General features: G+C 40.2%; 1 protein-coding gene across 3 annotated transcripts in view; it reads right to left on the reverse strand.

Moving 5' to 3' along the window:
- The window catches only part of aqr (aquarius intron-binding spliceosomal factor), a 55,478-nt gene that overhangs the window by 29,000 nt on the left and 2,553 nt on the right, over positions 1-23,925 (reverse strand). For all 3 annotated transcript variants that reach the window (XM_067615016.1, XM_067615015.1, XM_067615017.1), the window contains exons 8-25: positions 23,066-23,134; positions 22,296-22,396; positions 22,098-22,174; positions 21,124-21,188; positions 17,970-18,086; positions 17,736-17,849; positions 17,341-17,444; positions 14,370-14,472; positions 12,238-12,358; positions 10,598-10,739; positions 9,954-10,132; positions 8,280-8,447; positions 6,074-6,243; positions 4,810-5,051; positions 4,474-4,623; positions 3,609-3,678; positions 1,896-2,006; positions 1,229-1,338 (exon numbers count right to left, since the gene is read on the reverse strand). In XM_067615016.1, coding sequence (XP_067471117.1) covers positions 1,229-1,338; positions 1,896-2,006; positions 3,609-3,678; positions 4,474-4,623; positions 4,810-5,051; positions 6,074-6,243; positions 8,280-8,447; positions 9,954-10,132; positions 10,598-10,739; positions 12,238-12,358; positions 14,370-14,472; positions 17,341-17,444; positions 17,736-17,849; positions 17,970-18,086; positions 21,124-21,188; positions 22,098-22,174; positions 22,296-22,396; positions 23,066-23,134 — 2,213 coding nt within the window. The remainder of the gene's footprint in view (positions 1-1,228; positions 1,339-1,895; positions 2,007-3,608; positions 3,679-4,473; positions 4,624-4,809; positions 5,052-6,073; positions 6,244-8,279; positions 8,448-9,953; positions 10,133-10,597; positions 10,740-12,237; positions 12,359-14,369; positions 14,473-17,340; positions 17,445-17,735; positions 17,850-17,969; positions 18,087-21,123; positions 21,189-22,097; positions 22,175-22,295; positions 22,397-23,065; positions 23,135-23,925) is intronic.

Consider the following 23,925-nt stretch of genomic DNA (forward strand, 5'->3'; position numbering starts at 1 on the left):
AGTGGAGCTTACACAAAGACGTGGGTGAGTGAGTTGGGAACTACTGGGGCTTCCCTAAAAGGACTCTAGTGGTTCTTGTCTGAGGCTATTTGTTCTGTGCCCTGCCACCAGTGCTGGATGAAGAGCAACACTATGTGTTTTACATGTCTTTTAGTGTGTAGACAAAAGTTCTTAAACAGCTACTTCTAAAACAATATTTAGGTTTAATTCAATTACAGTCAGGTAATGTCGTACACCAGAGATTTAACCTCAGCTACATAAATATTCTTGTCTTAAAACCTGAAATGATAAGTATTTATTCATGTAATTTATTTATTTGTTCATAATTTATACCACAGATTGCTAAATATTTTGTTACATGAGTTTGTTCCTATACATTTTTGTATATTACATAGCACACTGTGGATGAAGTATTTGCTAGAATTTGTAATACTTCTACTACTATCAATTTTCTTCTGTGTTATACTACTACTACTTTAAATTTGGTCAGCCACAAGTATAACTACAGATTTTTATGATCAAGACATATACTTAAGAACTGGGATGTTTGGGCTAATGTTGCCTCTTAACTTGCTTTCTTTACCAGAGGGGGAAGTTGACAAGAGACACAAAGAAATACTGACTGAAAGAATGATTATCAGTATGATTGTACATTGTTTAGGCAATGCATAACTATCCATGACTTTTAGGCAGCCCTGAAAAAACTTCCAAAATCATGTTTTCAGGTTTTCTTCTTAGAAATTATTCTCAGAGTGGCCGGTACAAATGGGTACAAGGTCAATTCTTTTCTTGTGGTGTAGTGAGGAGAGGGTTCATCAGTAAGGAATTGCCTCTGAGAGCAGAGCTGTGGGGAGAGATCCCTTACACTGGTGGAAAGGCCTGAGAGGCCAATGCTGCCTAATGAAGATAAACCAGGTCTATGGCCTGGCATATGGGAGTATCGAGTAGCCCTGTCACTGTGTTGGCTCAGACTAATTTCATATGTATGTGGGCAGCTGGACTGCTTTTATGTATGTCTGCGTGTGCTTGTGTTTGTTGTCGGCTTTGATCAAACTGTGAAGGTTGCCTCTGCAGTGGATATGCATAAGTCTATAAACGTATCCAAAGTACTTTCATATGAGCATGTGTGATATCAACCGGTCTCAATTTTCACGTGTGCATTTCTGTTTGTTTAGGTGCATCTATCTGTGTGTGGATCCTCTCTCCACCTGTCTCCTGCTGTCCTCACCTGCTGAAGTCCTTCTCAGTCTCCAGCTCCTCTTCTCCGTGACCCAGACGCAAGAGATGGCGTTCGTCGATGTCTAGTGCCATGATTTTTTCAAACAGCTGGTTCAGAGCCTGGTGTAGAATGAACCATGGTAACAAGTGAACATGATCAGACATGGAAATCCCCTCTTTTTATTTGTGTTTATTTAGTCAACCATCAACAGCACTTGTGCATGAAATGATCTCATTGATCTCTAGTGATTTGGTCCTGTATTGGTGCTGTTAATGTGTAATATCTAATAAGTAGAATAGGTAGCATGCTAAAGGAATATAAATGGAAGGTGAAATGATTGCGCTAGAACAAAGGTTTTCATTATTAAATCCAGTTCTACTTTTTGTGGCTAAGTTTCCTTCTGGCAAGCTTCCACTGGTGTAAAACAACAGCAGATTACTTTATGATTAAATACTGAGAGGGGATACTGGGGCACAAGGGAGCTTGGATTTAAATTTTTCCTCCATGGTTTGAGTAGAGCTGTTGCCTGATTAATGGACAGTTCTGAGCACAAGCCGTAAATTCTCTAGACAGCTTCACTGGTTTTTGAGCAGGGTGTTAGGGAAAATTTTCAGAGCTCATAGATGTATTGTGCTGGTTTGTGTGTAGATGTGCTGTGTGTGTGTGGTGGGTTAACCTGATTTGAGTGTGTCACTATGAGGGTCCTCTGCTCAGGAAAGTTGTGATAGAGGTTTGAGATGATCTGAACAGCAACATCTGTCTTTCCAGTACCTGGTGGTCCTACAACCTGGAGACACAACAGGAACAGGGTTGGAAAGAAGGAAATAAACATTTTTAATTAGCGAACATGAGAAAAGTAAGAAAACAGAAACAGAACAGAGGATAAGCACAATTAGAAGTTAGGTTATAGTGCAAAGGCATTTGCCTTGGAGACATCCCAGTAGTTTTGACAACTAGGTCATGAGCATGTCAGAACGGGCTAAGCTGGTGCCCCATAGTTTACCATACTCAGACGGACCCCATGCAACAGGGCTGTGGTGTTGCCTGGCATGCCAAGTCAATCCCACTGACTGCACACATGGGCAAGAACACAGAAAGCTCCTGAAAAAGGAGGCATAAGCATCCTTCAAGTCTCCTTTTTGTTCTTGTTTTCTGAATGTTACTAGCACTTCAACACTCCATGCATGTTGCCATGATAATAAGCCTTGTATTTACTTATCTTAGGGGAATAGCACATCTAATTTACCAAATAAATATTTATGAGACAGGTTGGACCTAGTATGGGTATCTCAGGTGAGTAATTTCTGCTAAAAATAGTAATGCACAATTAGATATTCTTGCATAAATCAGTGCATAATCAGCTCCTTGGTTACCCTACATGAAAGCCAAGCCAGGCAGACTGGGAGGTAGTATGTGTTTATTATGGTTGCTAAAGACTGTGACATATGCCAAGAAGGAAGGTTAGAGGAGGTCAGAAGAGAGGAGCAGAGCAAGGCATGCATGCAGAGATGTTTTATGACTCTGCTGATCACCTACTTGCCATATTTACCTCGGCTAGCTGCACAATAAATAACTCAGAACCCACTGCCAGCTTCCAATCATCACATTGGAATAGCGCTTTTGTTAAAACGGTATGTGTTGCACCACTCTGGAGATAACAATGGTACGTTGGAATGACATGGCTGTGGATGTGCATAAGAACTGGCTGTATCCATCGCTGTCATCCTGTCATTTTTATGAGTGGTTGTTTACGTCATTGGATATGCCAAAATTACAGAGAGGATTCAGAGAAATTCGTCATCACTCAACATAACGGATGGAGGTGAGGACACCAAACAATACCATATTTACTGGTGAGGGAATTTCCTTCCCCCACTAAGATTAATGGTTGAAAATGTTTGGCTATGTAACAGCAAGGTGGGACAATATGCACCTGCAGTATCAGCAGTCGCTGGACTGAGGCTCTGCCCAGACAATATCACACACAAGGATATGCAATGATGACTTGATAGGGCTGAGCTTAAAAATGAGCTTGTTCTTCTTATTAAATCACTATGCTTTATTATGTTTTCTTTTTCTGTTACTTATAGAATACATTTAAAAGAGAAAGACAAAATGAAACATTAGCTTGTGTGAGGTATTGTGTTTGCGATGTCATTTTTTGTATCAACTCTGCAATCATCTTAATCTTCTAAGAACAAATAAACAGATACGCAGTGACTAATTAAATCAGTATTCCATAGGTCAGATATCCATGATTACTATTTGATGAGTGTGCAATCTTTTGTCAAATAGATCATCTTTATTTTGCAGGTTTTCTTTGGATGGCTTCAATTCAATCTTAAAACTTGTGTGAGCAACTCATACAATGAAATGATAAAGTCCTTACCATGGTGAGGCCTGGCTGCATCCCGGCTCGAATGGCTTCAATCTGAGTGGGAGTGAATTGAATTGTATTCCTGCAACAAATACAACATTTACATTGCTGGCATTAATAAATCAAGTAATTAGTCAGAGATACTGAATAGCCTTGATAGCATGAACACATTTGTGTTCAAATGTTTTCATTAGTTTAAAAAAAACAAAAAAAGTGCTTAATGCAAGTTCTGTTGTTATGTTTTTTGAGACCATCTTTAAAAATTGTTAAGGGCTGTAATGGGCTTCCCCATGGACATGTGGTTACTATCAAGATTTAAATATCAAAGTGCAAACTGGAAATGCTAAAACACCATTAGATGAATCTTAAATTTTCATGAAGGGCAATTATTTTGTGGTGTTATAATTAGCCAAGGAACAATAAAGCCTTATCTGTTCACTTTTAATTGCATAAAAACTCAAATCTATAAATGTAGGCATAACAACAACCAAAATAGCACCACAACATTACATAGCGAACAAGTCAGAGATACCATGGCGACAAACAAACCAAAACAGTCAGGCATAAAGTAGTTGGAACAGGGCACAGAGCTGTACTGGGGTAGCTGTAATGAGCATTTGGCTTCATTTCTGTGTTGTTTGACACTGAAAAGATGCTTTGGATGAAGGTTAAGGACTTAAGGCATGCTACAAAACAACACATGGGCCAAGAACTGAAGGATGGGTGAAACACAGTGGTAAGTGTCAGTTAAGGTGTAACTATCTTTAAAGAGTTCATCATGCTGACTACCGAGAGAAGTCAAAGTTCAACCAAACACTACACAGCTTTTCGACACCTGATCTCGTTAAGTAGTGAGCCAGGACGCCTAATCTCTCACCGTTTGGGCTGGTTGTAGGGATATGGCCCGCGGTTGGGAGTGACATATGGCTCAACGATCAAGGCCATGTCCTCCACTTTGTCCTCCACTTCTTCATCAGCCTTTCTCTTCTTTCCTTTGTCTGTTTTGTTTGAGATGGGAAACGTGATTCTAGTAAAGGAAAAGAGGGATTAGAAAATATTACATAATAACATGTAGACCATTGTATCCAGTATGCAAATAACACAAAAGCAAAAGAACTAATGGAATAATGTCTAAACATTTATCTAAAATATTATTCATGGTAAATCAACCTCCTTTTTCTTCATAATTTCTTAATAGGATCTTGACATTCACCTGAAAGGAGGGACTTGCAGTTCACGATTCTCCTCTGTGACCTTTATAGTGGAGCCAGGGAAACAGGAACGTAAATGGTCCAGTGACAGAAAGGTGTCATTGAAGTCCAATGTGGAGATCTGATTAGGCATTTTGGAATAGTGGGCACTGCCTTGGTCTCCATAGCCAAGGATGATGTCGTGAAGCCAGTCTGGGACAACACACTCTGTGTTCATCAGGTTTCTGATGGTCTCTAGCACTGCCTGGAACAGAGAAACAGAGAAAAATGGGACAGATATCAAACCAAAAGTTAGCAAAAAGCAGATTGAGGCATGTCAGACAACAGCACTGCAGAAGCTTTCATGACTCAAGAGGTGGTTTAGCCGGATAAGAATAAATGTGTGGTGGGCTGATGGGACAGCAGGAAATTTGTATGTCTGTCAATTATGTTTTAATGAGCTGCAAACTGTCTAATACCCTGTGCATCAAACATTGGGTAGGAAACGTGTTTACTTTTATCTGTGTCAAACATCAAAGATGCAGAAGAATGTTTCTTGAATACCCATTAGTTCCTGCGCCTTTCAAATACAAGAAAAAAAAAAAGACACTTCAAAAACATCTGTCATTCCTATCGCTGTGAAAGACAGAAATGGGTGCTCAGAATTAGAAACAGAGGATTTGACAAAGCCGTGATGAGAAGCTATCGAATAAAAGAACGTGGCAAACAGCAAAGTGATTTGTGAATGGTTAACATTCTAAAAAAGATGCAGCACAAAATGGAGCAAAACAACATCAGAGAGACAGATGGGATTTTTAACAAAAGTTTCACACTTGCATGGTTAACCTTACCATGAACTGCAGAAAAACTCATCAATCTAATATTAGCATAGATTTACCTTTTCTTAACCTTCTTGAAAAGCTTAGTTCTGCTGAGGACATTTGTATGTTATACTGACAATATAATATAAAATGTTTATGCTTTCTTACTGAAGGCACCCCAAGAGTATACCATACAATGTTGGCTTGCTGCCACAAGGGGATTCTTAAAGGTGAGAGAGGGGTATCACATAAAGATCCAGTGAGAAGTGTCTCTCATTGGGATCACTTTGAGGGCCTTGAGTGGGTGGTAATCTCGGAGTTGCCCTGGCCCCAACCTTACAGCTACAATACCCAAGAGAGCATAATACATGCGATAGATCACTCAGGGGTGGTGCTGGTAGGACCAGAGCTCAAGGTCCGAGGATAAAGCACTTAAACACTATGTATGGTGAGGGCGGATCCGAACCTTGAAATTATTCTCCTTTGGTTTGCGTCTCATGATGATGTTGAATGTTTCATATGGGTCTTCGGTGCCACTCTGAATACTGCTGGTCATGTCCTGCTGATACTGGTTCGGGTCCAGCCATACACGGAATGTTCTTGCATCTCCTCGCAGCTTAGGCTTTGGTTCAGGTCCTGGATAAGAGTGGAGGGGAGAATACTTGTTACAGGAAGGAAGTGATAATAACCTTGAGTGACAAATCTAAATTTGTATAACATTTTAAACATAGCTAAGTGTTTTACACTCAAAAGAAACTACCCATCCGTACAACAGTATAACAGAAAAGTAACAGATAATGGCAGGGCAAATCTTTAGAAGGACAGGGGTCGCCATTAAGGGAATACTATTAAAACTGAATCTAAATCAGTTCATTCCCAGAAGTAAAACATTAGCATTTCTTTAAAAATAAAATCCTTTCAAAAGAGCTCACCCTGGCTTGTCTTGCTATAGTGCTATTCCACCTCAGGAACAGGAATTACATGAAGATGCATGACTGACAGATAGAGGACTTTAAGCTTACTCCCATAGGGAGGCTGTGTGGTGCAGCGAGTGCAGCTTTCACAGATTGATATCTAAATAGATTCTTGTATGGCAGTGCGGGGCACAGAGCAAGAGGAGAGAGAAACTCAATCCTATTGACCTCTGATGTGTGTGTGCCCATGAATGTGTGTGTATACGTGCCTGCGTGCACGTGTGTATAGCGTGTAGTGTATGTGGGGATCCTCAAATCCCCCTTACTAAAATGAGTGTGGTGATAGCTTAGGAGTGGAAGCTACACCCTTTACACCATAGGATAACAACTTGGACAGCTGGGCCAAGGTGTGTGGAGTTAAAACAAGTACAGTGGAAACCGCTTATAGTGATCACTATACTGGTTAGCGTGAATTAGATTGTAATCTGCATGAGAAATAAAGAAAATAAAGAAAAAGAAAAAAAAAATCAGTTTTAATAATCATCCCCTTATAGTGATCTAGTCCCGGACAGACGTGATCACTATAAGTGGTTCCACTGTGTGTGCTATTCTATTAAACTGTCAGTTATTAAAAGGTAGGAGTAAATCAATGCATGATTTAAAAGGAGATGCATTGCACTTGTTCACTTAACTCACTCATAATGTATCCAGTAACCTCTGCATTCACATTCTGCATTTGAACCAAACATTTTAGAGAGCACCAGATAAGATTATCCTTAGCTATATATAATGTAAGTCAGTTATTAATGTCCCAAAATTCATCTCTCAGCTCTTGTCTCCACAAACTGTCACCAAGTACCCAGTGATTTATGTGAAATCACCCCACCGCCCAGTTAGCTAGAGTACCACTTATCCCCGTTGGGGATCTGAAAGTTTAACCAAGCTCACGCTGGCTGGGCATGTTCCCTGGCAGGATGTCTATTTAGAAAGCCCTGCCCTCTGCATATTTAAACCAAACAGATGAGGGAGGATAGGGTAATGGGTGCTTCCTTGCGTGGACACATGTTCCGGGAAACTGCAAACACTTAGAATAGCAGGGCTGCAGCTACTCAAACCGACCAACTACTCAGAGGGACTGCTTTAGGCTGTGGGGATGAACATGACACACTAAATAGAGATCATATTACTGTATATATATATTTTACTTTCCAGGAAAAAGCAGAGATTTTGATTTTGTCTGAGAGGATTCCTTCTGTGTGGACACACACAAAAAAGACTCTCCGAGTGTTATATTTGATGACAGTACATTTTAAGGCTTTAATTGGAAAAATATGGTAACTCAGATAAAATTTCATGGTGTGCTCAGATCATTTTCCTAATGCCAGAAAGCATTGTTGATGGCAATACATTGTTTCAGATATAGAGGTGAGTGTTGCTTATGGCACAATGAGTGTATTCTGCACGACAAGCACATTCAGGGTTCTCTTACAGAGGCACATACATCCAGATATAAATCCAATAAATAAAGCAGGGGGCAGGGCCCATAGCTCTCAGGTGTTGTTGTCGACCTCAGGTTAATGGAATGTTAATGTGAACAGGTCAGGTCTCACTGTGACTGTCACCATGACAACACCAGAGTGACCCTCTCTGAAGGATCAGTTGGTGGGGTTGATTGGGTATAGGAGGTCTGATGGGAGGAAGGATCTAATGTGTCACCGGTGTATGTGTGTATGCAGGCAGGAGCACATATGAGCATACCTTCCTCAATGACGCGTCCCTTGTCATCCAGCATACCCTGCACCTCGCAGCCTCTCACGTACACTAGGCCGGTCTGCTCCACAAAGGGTTGGCGCCGGTCGAAGCGTGTGCCATAGGGCAGGTTGGGCCGCACCGTGATCAGAAAGCAAACATCGTGCTTCCGCAGCCCTGGAGGGAGAGAGGATGGAGAGAAGGGTTAGAGAGAGAGAAAAAAGGAAAGAAAAGGGTTTTAGAAACAGAGAGAGGAAAAAAAGGTAGACAGAGAAAGAGTCAGAGAGAGAAAAGGACAACGATAGAGAGAAAGGCGAAGTGGGAATTTCGATGAGACAGAGTAGTAGTGTGGGGGAGTTTGGAGATGCAAGAGAAACCGCCCTGTCAGCATGTGCCTGATCTTTAAAACATGAAGCTCTAATTATACAATGGGGAATGGGCTATTGGATGGAAGGAAGTAATACTTCATTCCTCCACTGAATTACAAGAAAGAAAGTAAAACCATAAAAAGTGAGAAAAATGTGTGTATGCACAGACATTGGATATTAAGTGAGGACATTAATTTGAGATACATCATGCTTACTTTTTAAAATCCAGTGAGCACCCCATCATTATGTCTATAGCTTACTGTACTGTGCTTACTGAAAGACCCCATTTACTTTCTATATTAATTAGTGCAATACACCATTAGCATACAATGACATGTGAACACATCCTATATCTTTCTCTGGCGGGCATTGCAGCTGGCCACTGGAGGCTTCATTGTGCTTTCTATGTTCACAGTGAATCAATGTCTTTCAAGGCTGACAAGCTTCTGTTAACATTATCCACAGTGCCCCTATCAACAACAGAGAGATAGAGAGAAAACGATCAGGAAATAAAACAAAGAGGCTCAGTGGAGTGGAGACGACACAGAAATAGCATGTCTTCACACAGACGTGAGGTAGGCAAGGGTCATGAGTCAAGGCCCATTGGGATGGAATAGTGTGGTGAGGGAACACTTTATGGAGGTTATAAACTGCTTACTAGGATGCGTATTACATAGTGTCTACACAGGTGGTGTAATGAAAGCAGCATGTTCAGACCTTCATCAGTGTCTACAAAGGAATGGTTCAGGCACAATACTGACTGTAGTGCTCAGAACCCAATACAATAGTAGTTACATGCATAAATTGGTGTGTGTGTGGGTGGGTGGTGGTGCTGGTACGCTTAAAGTTGCGACAATGCACGTAAAGCACGAGCCGTTAGCAGCCTGAGTAGACAGCTGTATTGACTAAAATAGAAGTTTATCTGTTCTGTCAGATGCGCATGAGATGGACAAATAAAAAACACAACTGCATGCTGTGTAGATAAGCATTTGGAAGACATAAGAAAAAGTAGACATAGAAAAGGTATAGGTATCACAAGGGAATATAGATAGGGAGATTAATAAGGCATTATAGTGTTAAGGTGTATGTTTTTGTCATCAGCTCATTTTCCCTTCCCACTATCCCCAATATTTCCACAACAAAAAAGTCTATATACTACAGCCATTTTATCTTCTTTGCTATCTTGTCTACACAAAAAGAAAAAAAAAAAGATTGTAATAAAATGTGTGATGCCAAGACTGGCATGAGCAAGATGAAATAGTAGACAAAAATGAAAAGATCTACCGATAATGGTTAGATACACATATGCTATTACCTTCCCACTCGTGCTTGATATGATCTTGGACGTTGAGGTTTATGGTGACATCAGCTCGGACACGAGCAGGCCAGCTCTCTCCAATGTTGGGCTTGGCGACCTCTACTATGGAAAAAGAGGTGATGGTCTGAGCCATCCTGGCCCAACCCCCAAACACCACTCCGCCGTACTCTGATTGCCTGTGTGGAAGGACAGGCACAACAAGAAGTTAGACAAGCGCTGTGGGCTGTTGTCAAGATTAAAATCAGTTGGATTTAGGGCAGCACATAGCACCACTGCTTACTTATTTACTTTTGCAAGAACAACAAGCAAGTTGCTACATCACTTGACATAATGGGAGCACTTATTATGTTAAGCAATGGGTTTCCAAATGTGGTGTACCAAATTGTCACAGTCTTTTAATAAAATGTTATCAACACCCATGCCACCATGCGAGAGGTAGACAGAGGATAAGGATCTTCATTCATGAAAGTAAAAAGCCACACACAGTGTGCTGTAGCTAGGTTAATGGTGCCAATTACCAAAAACAACAGTTTTAAATACAGTGAAATTTCCAATGATGTTATCAGTTTTTGTATCAAGAAAACAGTAGATGATTCTAAGTCAAGTTTCCTGTTGCTCTGACAGAATCAAGGACATCTCACCATGGTTTCATACGCCACACCACATCTTCTATGTCCTGTCTGATCTCATAGGTAGACTCTAGACGAAAAAGGTTAAAGTTCCTCAACAGGTAGTCATGGAGGGTCAGGAACTGGAGATTCAGCTTAGGTAGTGCAAGGCAGCCTGAAAAGGTAGACAAATAAAGAGACACAGACAGAAGTCCTTGTCAGACATGGAATACCTTGATGGGTTCATCAAGCTATTTAAGTGGTCATTCAGACATACGTTTTTTTTTATGCTAATGTTCCTCGCTTTATTCAGACATGACTAGGTATAGTTTCCGATAGCTGTTCCATTTTGGAGCCGGGTCTCGGTCAGCAAAGTACCTGGATTCACTCTGATGCCAATGAATCTCTCTGAATCAAACCAATAACCTCCTTTTTTTAAATTGGCAAAGAGCAATAGAAAACATATAAGCAGCAGGTTTCTCATTTTTAGCAGGCCATTGCTTAAATGACTGACATCATCAACGTCAGATAAGTGGCTATGGCTACAATAAAAGGCTTGGCTATTCTCTGGTTAATGTCCTCTCTACAGCCAGTGTCTGCATTCAGCCAAAACATTTGTACCATACTTTGCCCCTGGTGAGTGAGATTAAGCCGGGACCAGAGAAAGAGAGAGGGAACCCCAATGAGTTAAAAATGTTATAATCGAAAGGCAGAAGACTGTTTTCTGTTCTTTCGTGGCTGCATCACAAATGGATTTTAAAACTTATTTTGCCATTGAAGCCTTAATAAATAACCATCGTGAGTCCTAGTAACACTAGCTTTTGCTTCTCACGGTGAATCCCATAATTCATTTTTTAAAAAAAAATCAATTTCATCATTTATTTTAAGTTATTAGATAGCAAAATTCTGCTGCCTGTTGTACAATGTGCGACACGCATAAGCATTCAATGACAGGACGTTAAGTTGAGACTCATTTAATTGCTACTGGCTAACATGCTGTATGTAAAGCAATGCGGTGGTTATCCATTTATTCATCAGTAGGCATGAATGCAGTTGGCATGAATGAAAATTGAAAATACAGAGATGGAGAGCTTATCTGATTATTACTGTGTTTCTACAAGATGTGCACTTAATCTTTTTCTATGCACATTTCCCCTTGTGCTGCTGCAGCCTTTACATTAATCTGATGGCATTCAGTTCAGACTTCGATGTTTATAGTGTTACGGAAATGTTACTAGATCCGACCTTGCAAGATTGTGAGCAATTACACTTACAGTAAGTCAACTAAAGTTCATGATTCTTTCCTCTATACAGTTACAACAATTGAATGGACAAGATTATGTGTAGCTCCCTCTATAATACTAACTGTGTAAAGTCTTCAATACAGACTACTGTTTGTACGTGAGTAATGTGCTTAAGGGTTGTTGCTTGAATGGTCAGTAGTATGTGAGCTGTTGAAGGTGTCCTTGCCAACTAAAGAGGATTCCCCAAGAGAGAGATGCCAATTCAGTGCCAGATGAGTGCCCTTAGGGTAGGATAACACAAGATGTGGATGTATACTTACTAGAAACTGAAATTAGCATGTGCGCTCTGGTGCATGACAACTCTCACACGTAGATACTCACACATGAAAAACACAATCACAATTCATACATGTATTTACAAACACACACCTTCGCCTGAGTAGTACTCCGTCGGGACGATGTTCTCATCCCAGATTATCTTCTCTGTTGGATAAAGGGGCATCTGGTTAAGTTGCTCAATCTGAGAGATCCTGCGCTCATGACGGGACACCTGTGTGTGTGTGCGTGTGTGGAAAGCAGTAAGAGAGAAAGAGAGAGAGTGACAGAGAGGACAAAGACACATACAGAGAGAAATTGGGTTAATGAGCAAATGCCCCTCTTCTCTTTTGGCTCAGTCTCTAGGATCTTTATTTCCCGGTCTGTCTTCTAGTAAGGGACAAGATAAAGAAAAAAAAAAAACATTTCCACAAAATCAGGTCACTCAACCAATCTGTTACATAAGACCCACCTTAAATGTCTGGTTTAACTAAAGCCTTTTATCACTTGTCACACTCAATGTAGATATTCTACTACACCTCCAGGATTGGCGGATTGGATTGGATACTCAATTATAACGATGTTTAAACAAACAATGTCCCATTCACTTGAGAAAGTATGTCCAAACTTTATATTGGTACTGTGTAGATAAGATTAAGTAATTATAATATCACAGTTTTTTGTTATATATATATATATACACACACACTGCTCATTTCCTTTATGTGGGCATTTGCTTGAGGAACAGTTTGGTCCAAATATCAGCTGTAATCTAATATCTAATCTAATCTAATAAATCTAATAAGGGAACTTCAATTCCAGTTTGCAGGTACCACTCTACTTTATTGCATGAATTTTTGAACCGAGCACCTGTTTTGTGGATGTGCACATACGACCAACTTTACCCTTCCAAACAAAATACACAAATCGCATGAATTATTTACTATGCAAAGGATTACTGCGGAATACAAACCAGCTCATCTGTTCCACCAGAGGAAGTAAACAGCCTAAACTACCCTAACATTAGCACCGGTGTAACAGCAATACTGCCTCTCAAAATGAGAGGTTCTTCTTCCCTGAGCATATTTATGAGCTTGTTTCCTGCAATACGCATGATTGTTTTGCTACCATGTGGCAGAGTTCTAGTCCCGTGGCCCCTTCCTATTAAACTCAACCGGTCAGAGATGTTGGTTGTTGGGGGCAACCTCAGGCGCACACAAATGAGTCCCCTGACATTTTCTCCTGCAACAATCTAATCAGATAATTATGAAACAGCTCTTCTCTATCGCTTCTCAGAGAGGACCTGGGGAGGGTCTGAGTGGGTAATTATGAATAACCACAGGACAGCCTTGAAACACCCACTTTGATGAAGAGGTCTACAGCACATGTGCCAGTGTATGTTGGGGAGACTAGTGGGACAAGGGTCCAGGAGATTCCTGAGGGGGTTTTAAAAAAGAAAATTGGGAGTGCAAGGGAAAAGGGAAGCAGGAGAGCACAATCAAACTAGCTCCAGCCTTTCAAGAGATACCATTAAAAATAGGGGGAAAAAAAGGCTCTTAATCTCATCAGCACTGTCTTCAATTTAACCTACGGAAACCTACAAATGCCCACATAAAACAGTAATTGGATTAGAAGGCAAATCCAAGAGGGACTTGCAGCTGAGAGAGGATACTATATGTATTCCAAGGTCAAGAGCTTAAATTAATTACTTCAAAATGAGAAACACAAAACCTATTATGCCATAGCACTGACTGGCCAGTTATTGTTCTGGAAAATAACTGTTCACAAACATTGTTTGTAGAGGTGCATCGATACCAATTGTATATCTTTTATATTGCCAGCTGACAAGCACACAGGACCTGAGGTATTGTTTCATTCCCACATACAACTAAACCATCTCTCTTTAATCTATTCAAATGTCTGAGGTGTTAAATATTGTCTAGGATAAAAAAAAAAAAATTTGATGTACAGAAAAGCAATAGGACAATATTTCTTAGCACATAATATGGGCCTAGTCTTTTTTTTTTTTTTAGCCGACAAATCTGGGTTTATTATAGAATGGTCAGCACTTCCATCCAAGATCACACTGTAACAGATGTAAAATATTATTCTTTATCATCTATTACATCCCATTGTGTAGCCTTAGACTATGCTATGGCTGAAGAAAATAATGGATGTCTGTGACCAAGTCTTAAAAACTCAAATGCGCGCATGGACAATTTAATCAAAGCAAAGACTGCACTTACCAGCAGCTCAAGGAGGACCTCCTTCTCATGGGTGGTGTCTTGCCCTTCAGGCAACTCTGGCAATAGACACAGATACGAGGCCACCTGGTGAAGCGTATTGGGACTACAGAGAAAGATAAGATAAACAAGTGGTTAGTCAGCTAGAAAATTTGCATTTACAAACTACATATTTAGCTAACACCCTTATCCAGAAGACAGATGACAACAAGCAGGTAATAACTAATGTCCATCCAAAGACAATGGTTAAGTAACACCTGAACTGGTCACAATTAAGAGTAGGAAAGGGACAATCTGATGTCTTCTCATATCACAATGATAATAAAAAAAACATCATCATATTTACAAAAAGAAATAAAGTGTAGGTCCAGTCTCTTTTTTAGGAGAGATTGGACCAACACTGAGACGGATTTTTCAAATAGTGACACCACAATATGCGTGAAGATAGACATCCTTATCTAATTCTTTGTGCTTGTTAGCACTGCGGCACAAAGCAGTTCTTCTGTTTGCTTTGACACTGCACTCCTGCTCTGTCAGCATGTGTGTGTTAAGGGGCCGGGGTGCATTGATGCGACAGGATTATGAAAATCAAAGCCCATCTCCGTCTCAGAAAGCTGAGGCGTGGCTCTCTGCATACAGACATCTTTTAATCAGGCTGACACACTGTGACACAGGCAGGGTCTGGTACACCATGAAGGACAGGGCCTGCACTGGACACATTGTGACAGGCCTGGACAGCCACACGTGGCACTGACAGACTGTATCCGTGTATGTGCATGCGTTTTCCTACTTGCGATGCCCCGCTTGGGCGGTGGGGTGGCAAATCTGCCAGTGTTGCAGTTTGGTGGCCCAGTGGATGACCTGGCATAGGTCATGTGGGCATTCTTTCCCTTAGCAACAAAATAACAGCAACATAACAACTCACTCTGAGTAATGGAGATGACTGGACCAGGTCATGACTGACAACTGAGCCGTTGGCAGGGTAAGGTAAGGATGGAGACATAATTGAAACTGGTCTACAGTGAGTTTATTCTATTCCTGAAGGTTCTTGACCCTTAAGATTTTGGGTGAGCCAGCAAACTGAAACTCTATAAAGCTACAGTTTGTATGCACTTTAATCTCTTAACAACAATAACAAATTATCAAAGATGTTACTGATTAGTCAAAGACACTTTCCATCAGCTAGCTAGACAGTTGTGTACACACAGCATAACACAACATCACAAGCCTGACAAGCTTATAAGTTGCCATCTTGTATTTAAACCTATTCTATATATATATATATATCTTTTTTTTTAAAAATGACAAATGGATTACATAACAGCCTTAATCTGCATATGTGATATAAACTTTCACCATATCTTGTTCTTGTCTTAGTCACATGACAATATCCCAGGAAAAGAAACCAGGGTTTGAAAAGAAATGGAATCAATAGAAATAATTACACTCATTATGTTGACATTTTCAATAATAGTAACTCAAATTTTTGCTTGCATTTTACAAACTGATGCATACTCTTTGATCATGTATTCAATTCATTTTTTGGCCTGAAATGACACTTAACATGTTTTCTGTAACTGTGTCTATGTGTGTATGGGAGAGAATGGGTGTGGAGATGTGCAATAATGCTTCGTTTGTGTGTTTAGGGGACTTAGCGGATAAATTCAGAGCGGCGGGTGACTGGGAGCTTAGCCCTTGGGTAGCGCAGCTGGAATAAACTGGCATTAGTGTGAGTTGTTTGGATGAAAAGTGCCTCGTTAAATATGATCGGCATATTTGGAGTTACCCAGGAGCTGCTTTGGTGACAGTTGTGGAGCGGGGAACAATGCAGTTCCTGCTATATTCAAAACCCCAATTCTGGAAAAAGGAGCAGAGCCTCTTGAAATACATGAAATGGTTCAGATAAGTCTTCACCTGATTCAGCTCAGCTCGACTCATAACCCTCTGCCTGACTCAAAGAAACTTAGTGTGCGGTTTAAGCATTTATAATCCACTAAAGAAGTTAAAAAGAGGTATAGAGACATAGACAGCAAAGAGGAAAATTTGTGGTGTGCCAACATGGCACCTCAGAGCAATCATGATACATAAAGTTATCACTTACTGCACAAACAAATAAGTACACTCACATGGAGTGTGTTGTTGAGCAGAGACATGATGGCTTTGAGGCCCTATAAAAGCTTGGGTCAATAATTTAAAAATTTCAGTATATCAAATGTCACTAAATGTTAGAAACCCTCAAGTAATTACAAATTAGCAATGAATCAATGTATTTTCACTCCCCTTCTAGCACGTGTACGAGTTAAAAAAAACACACACACAGGCCAGTTCATCAAAGCGAGGGTGTTTTTTGGCTCTTTGGCAAGTTAATATGATCTGACAAACACAGCTGTTCAAAGAGTTTATTCTCAAGCCACTGCAAATCGATTAAATTAATGAGGCATGCCTCTCTCTCTGGCTGGTACCAGCTGCCTGTTCAAGGGCTCACTGGCTGCCATTTAGCAGGGAACTCAGGCAGTAACGGTGGTGCTGATGCTACAATGAAATATAGGACGTGGATGTGTGCTTGTACTTCAGCTGGGGTTTGTATGTTTTGATGTTCAGAAGACCTTTAATAGGAGGTCAGAGCTACGTATCTTGTGATGTATCGCTTGCTGAAGGGTTTGTGTCTGTGCATCTCTAGAAATAGTGTTTTTGATATAATGGTAGGTTCTCTAAAGTAAATACAGTGAGCACTTGTACTCTACATGTGGGACAAAGCACAAAGGATAAGCCAGCTCAAGGTAGATATTCAGTACTTTTACAAATCAGGAAGTAGTCTTGTTAGCTAAAACAACACTGTGTTGCTACAACATCTCAGTATTTACAGGTCACTGTAATTTTCCTCAGTCCAATCATGCATATACTCCATCTGTGCATGGACAAGCTGCAAGTGCACTTGTTCATTTCAAGACTCATTCCGGATTTTTTGATTTACCTGAGATGCCCGAAATGCTTGGTCAAGGACTCTCGAGTGTCTACTGCTGCTACGTTGGACAGAGCAAAGTCATGCAACTCTGGGAAATGAGCAAAGGCTGCCCTCTGCAAAACAGAAAACACATAGCAAAACATTCAGATGATGTCCAAATACACATTACTGTAAAAATATTACATAAGCGACTCATAAATTATACTACAAACTGTATATAATAAAGTGTATTTTGCTTTCTACTAAGGTTTACTATCAAGACTATAAAATGCAGACCCAAGGACTGCAGACCCATCCTGTGCATCCAGGGAACATTCAATGAAAAACAACAGAAGGAGCAAAGCAAGCAGGGCAGTGCAGGCAGCTGAAATATGAAGCTGCCTGTCGCATCTTAAAGCATTTACCTGCAGGGATGTGATTCTGTCATAGTGCAGGTTGGTCATCTCTTTCTGTGTCAGGGCGTTTCCTGTCTGGTCATTGATCTCAAAACCTGTGTAGAACTTCAGCATGTCGAGCAACTACAGAGATGAGACAATAATGTAAATTACTTCTAAACATGAAAATGGCAGCTGAAGTAATTTTGGTCTCTTGTGGGCATGGATATAATCTACGTGCACACATTTCCTTGTGTATTCTACCTGGCAGAAGAGGTGTCCCTCCTTCTCTCTGTGGGCGAGACTGGACAGGTGGCAGCTGACCACCAAGTGAGAGTCATCCAGCACCGTATTGAACCAACGTCTGGTGGGCAGAAGGGCCTAAACAAACAGGACACCCTGTTTACAGCACTGGAATACATGCTTACAATTGTGACATCTGTCCTTGAAGTTATCACAACTGTATTTAACTGTATTGTCATTGGTAAAAACATGGAGGGAGAAAATGCTATTTCAGGGGACTGGACCAAAATAACAACAAATAAAATCCACATTTGTTAGATCTGCAGGAAAAAATGTAAATGTACACATGATGAGTCTGATGCTGCTCCATAACAGAAAAAGTTCATTGTATGAACTGACACCTCTCAGGGGTCAAAAGAGCCAATTGATCCAAGACCAACAGTTCCCAGCATCTGGACTATGATTATCCATACATCTTATTGATCCATGGTCTTGAGGTTGTTTTGGAACATGAGCCAAACAAAAAAAGGGAAAACTGACAGTGAGATGTGAAGAAGACCAGGAAAAAACTGGCTCAGCCACTTCTATAGCCATGATTTATTTGCTTGTTGTAACACAGGAACATGACATGAAGGCAAGAACAGAAAAAAACCTGTCAAAATGAGATAACAACGCTGCTTTGGTAGGAATATATCAACTGAACATGTTGATGAACTGACAGTCTGAGTGAACGGGTGACTGGTGCACACGGAACAAAAAGGAGTTCAATCTATCACATTATAATGGCTGATAGAGAAGAATTGCCAAGGATAAAAACAGCATTGTGAAATAGAATATGAAATGGAATATTTAAATGCAAAACACCAACAAAGCAAAATATCTATTATTTTTATTAAATGAAAACTGCTCTTCAAAGGCTGCAGATGCAGCAAGTGATACCTAAACAGTGAGATAATGGATACCTTTATATCCAACAGCCATCTTTGATCTCAACACGGTCCTGACAGCAAGCATAAAACAGGCTTAAAAACGGGGGATCTCTTTTCCCTGCATTAATTTTCAGGTCGTCATCAGAGAGGGGAAGTATGGATTTCAGGCTACTGAGACTTTGTAAAAGGATAGTGCTGAAGGACAGGAGTTGTCTCTAGAGGCAGTCAGCTGGCTGGCCACTAGCCGCTGCCAGGAACAGCAAGGCCGGCCTGTCAGCAGACAGCCAGATGAAATCTATTGAGCTCCCTTACTAATAACAGGAGATCTGCACAGGCAGCAGGAGCGACAATCTTCTGTGACATTGTGTCTTCACGCCAGAGAGTCAACCTCACTAGTAAGGTTTGCTCTCTGAAACGCAGTGTCAAATTCTGTTTTTCTTTTTTTTTTTTTTAAATGAACCAATATGATGACAGTTCATAAAGGCTCCTCATCTTTATGAGCTACATCATCACCCTGAAAATGCAAAGTCTGACTCAGTAACTGAGGTGAATGAAAATGCACCATGAGGCCCAACTTAGAATATACTCACCTGCATGCCTCCTGTAACTAAAGCTTTGTATTCAGTCCAACTCCATGTGGTATAGGAGCAGATATTGTTTAACTAAAGCCCCTTTCAGACCAACAGAGTGACGCAGAATAAAATGTTTGTGGCTGATCTCAATGGGCAAGACTACACTGTTCCCACATCAGAGAAGATCTGCTCAATATGCTGAACATCTGCCGCAGTCTCTCAAAGTTACAATTGCAGAGAAGACAATAAAGGTGAAATTACCAAATAGTGCAATATAATTTTCATCCAAATTATTAGATTATTGAGTGTTATATAAATCTGCAGTTTTAAAAAATAAAGATACAGCAAAAGGGGCAATAATAAAGCAAATATGTTTTTACCAAATTGTTCCCTTAAACACCTCAGCATTATTACATAAGGGAAATGGGACTCAGGTCCCAACTCTTATGTCAAACAGACACTGTACATTACTCTACAGCCAGAGCTTTCCATAAGCACTGGCTGCCGGCCAAACAGCCGTTTACTCTATAAGACAAGCCCGCTACTTTATTATATTAATTTTTAATTCTAATAAAATAGTTTTGATTAACAAGTTGTGATTCGCTATGCGTGTACATTTACGACCACTAGCCTCTTCTTCAAAACAACGCTCTATATGAATGTGTGTGTGAGGGTCGTCTTCGGTGTAAATACAAATATTAGCAAAATAATTGATGAAAATAGACATTAGAATTGCATTGATTGCACAGACAAAGGACATCCTCATTAGACGGGCTACTTCGGAAAACACCGGTAGCAGCAACTTGACGATTGCGCAGTAAGTATTAAAAGTAAGTATTATAAAAAGTCCACTGAAAGCACAGCATTTTCCATATACAATAAACAGAGGTCAATAAATGAATTAAAAAATAATAAATTAGGTCTAATGATTCTTAATTTAGAAAGATCTGATCCATCAGGAATAGGCATGGTTTTAAATATTAATAGCTATTTGCAGACTGTGTGAGCTAAAACGCACAAGAAGCATAATTCTCCTTTACTACATGTTTACAATAGGACAGGCAAACTCATTAAAATATGCAATAATTAAGATCAGTGTATATGATGAAATAGTGGCATTAGAATATGCCAGAGGCCATCAAATTTGGGCTTTTACACCCAAAATTTGTCTCTAAGGGGGGCTTGCCCATTTGCTGGCTACCCCACATCCTCGTGGAAAGCCCTGTACACCTTATACCAAAAGTCAAAAGCCATCAGGCTGAAAATAACCTCTCATACTCATACATCAAAGACTACTGTTTCAAATACTGCATAGCTTTGCAGACAGCAACGACAGAGACACACTGGGTAGAGCTGAGACTTGACATTTATCCACTGTCAGTTGACTTGATTTAGCTATAAATGTGAAGGACGAAACTCAAATGAGCTCTGCAGAAAAGGATGTCTACACCATTTCCTTGATCAAAATACCATGATTAAGCAAATATAGACCTCTTCTAGTGTACATCCACAGTGGAAATGAGTGTCTGACTTTTCTGTTTTAATATTGAACAGATCATCTTTCACTGTGAATTTCAAATAATCCTTCATAATTTCTATCAAGAGAAAGATCAAATTGCAAAATATTTTTTATATTCACTGAGTAAGGCTGTGAAATGGGAGGTTGTGTCTTACCTCCAAATCAATCATGAGTTCAATGAACCTCTCGCAGTAATGTACCCTCTCCATGGATACAGTCCCTATGGAAAAGGAAGGAGGAAATCATGTAGGTTATTGCTTCACTTTTGATAAGGGAATGCATGTTGTCAATGAAAAATTCTATCTGACAGACAAGAACACATGACTATATGAACATAAAAGACCAAAAAGTATAAGGAATAGTAGAGGTAACAGCGAGGACAGCAAACGCATGTAGACAACACCAAGGTGCCATGCTGAGTGTGTGAGCCTCACTATGAGATACTGCATGTGCAGCACAGCATCATGCTGGGACCTCAGCCCTCATTAAGGATGTGTGTTGTGTGTGTTTCAAGCTAAGGCATGCAGCAGGCATTAGAGTGATGTGGATCCTGCTGGGTTTTAGATCATAATCTACTCTGTCAGGTTTGAATTCTACCTAAACACACAAACACACGTGTTCTGTTTTTAGCATTCAGGTGGGGGGCCTCTGTGTCGTTCTGCATTATAACATCATGGTAGTCAGTGCCAGTGGCGCTATGGCAGCTGGGGCACATGCTCCTTCGGCGGCTGTGCGATTCAGAAAGAAAGGAGGGAATAGTCCAACTGAAATAGTGATAAAAATAATAATATTGTGTGTCATACTGGCAATATGGCCCTGGACTGAGATATGGTCACTGTGCAAGCTCTGGAAATGCTACAAATAGAAGCTTGGATACTTTACTCATGCTGGGAAAGGTAGAGAGAGCACAAGCAAATAATTGCTTTGGGACCAAAGTTACAGGGACAGTGTCCTGGTATAATTAATTAGGTAGAAATCAACACCATGCAAGTTTTTATAAAAATACGACCATGATCTGATGGCTATTCCTCCGTCTGACAGTATGTCATGCTAAGTAGCTGTACACAACACCACATTGATATATCTTAATGCATTCACAGGAAAATAAAAGTATGTTTTACTTGTTTACCTGATGGTGGAATGGACACGAGAACTCCAAGAAACTTTTTAATGAGAACTGAGAGAAAGACTCTCTCTTTTTTAGCCCTAGGAAGACACAAAGCAAAAGAGCAAACAAATCAAAAACAGCTTAAAAACTCCCAGGGTATGAAACATAATTTCCTAGTCTGTATAGATCTAAACAGGCAAGCAAAGAAAATAATATTACTGCTCGGCTGAGTCAGCATCCATCTTATCAAATTTCTTCTTGATTAGATTCCAGAACTTCTGCAGCTTTGGGACTTTCTTCAGCTCATGTTGGAGTCTGGACTGCAACATCAGAGAAACAAATCAGTTAAGAGTCAGTAATATCTAAGTAGGTGTCACAACAAGGTAGCAATTTAACTCTATAAACAGATATCTGCATATGAATGCAGAATCTGTAGGCAACGGGCCGAGATTTTGGTACCAGAAGTTATGGTTTCCATTTGTAGTCTGTTTGTAGTCCGAGTAATATTGACCAATCACATTTGAGCATGCTTTGGTTGCATACAGGTAAACGGTCCGTGTGTTGAGCAAAAGAGGTGGAGCACATTGGCCAAAATGCCATCTCAGAACCCATCAGCTATCATCTGAACATGATTTAGCTTTTTTAAAAAATGTATCTGCGTTCATATGCATATATCTGTTTACAGAGATTAGCCGAAATGTTGTCTGGACTGTCTCAAGTTGCTAGTCAGACTGTAAACAATGACCGGGGCACAGAGGAGGAAGTCTTGGCCCAGATATCCGTTATCCAGATATCCGCTGGTTACACTGGAAGTCCTGAAATATTGGCTGTTGCCCCCAGAGGCTAAAACGTCATCAGACAGATAGCCTATGGGTTCCGAGATTGGGTAGCAATTCTTTCTTATGAAATGATCAAACAATGTCACTACTTGGTGTGTGCATCTATAACCAACTGAAAAACTTAATTAGGGTAATAAGTTGACATCTTACTGGTATGAGGCACATCCACATAGGCAGAGAGATGAGCTGCTGCACTTGCTCTCTGATCAAATCTACCTCCTGGAGGAAGGCACACCAAGAGAAAGAGAGAGAGAGAGAAAGTGAGAGAGAGTTATCAAAATTTACCATGTATGACAGATTTTTATTAGACTTCAGCCAACAATAAAAGTCTGCAACTAAAATATTTAGAGGGCTTTATGGGATACAATCAAAGGGCAGCAGGCTATCACAGCAGATTTTAAAGTGAGACATCTGCAGTGCTTCCCTGTGGTTTAATGCGGCTATGGAGAATACAGATGGGTGGGAGCTGCCTCTGGTTGTACTGCCTAGTCTACTACTGCCACCTTGTGGATATTACATATAACTGCTATAATTTCAACATTTACCTTTGCATTTTAACACTGCTTCCATTTAGGAATAAAATGCTCTTGACCTGGTCAATGCAAAACCCTGATTAAAATTGTCATGCAAATGGCTTAAGGCCATATTTAGAGTAACCAAAGGCTGAGTAACACACCTAGATTCTGATTCCGTCTTTTTGTTTATTTCAAAAATCTTGCTCTCTGTCACTGGACACAGATGTTCTCCACAGCTAAGTGATATAATACAGTGAAGTATGTATCGGAGAGCTGTTCGGAGTCCTCATATTTGACTGTATCTGTTATCTCAGGATAGCGTCTTACTTTAAATTAGTCCTGTTATCCTGTGATACGCTAATTGACATTTTTGCCACATCTAACAACCCAGATTTTTCTTATATGATGAATGTAGGATTTAAAAATTGACAGAAAATGCAATAGGGTGGTTCATATTACCACGGCTGCTCTTGGCTTTAATGATGCAGTGATTAG

Source organism: Thunnus thynnus, chromosome 16 (assembly GCF_963924715.1).
Source record: "Thunnus thynnus chromosome 16, fThuThy2.1, whole genome shotgun sequence".
Taxonomy (NCBI): domain Eukaryota; kingdom Metazoa; phylum Chordata; class Actinopteri; order Scombriformes; family Scombridae; genus Thunnus; species Thunnus thynnus.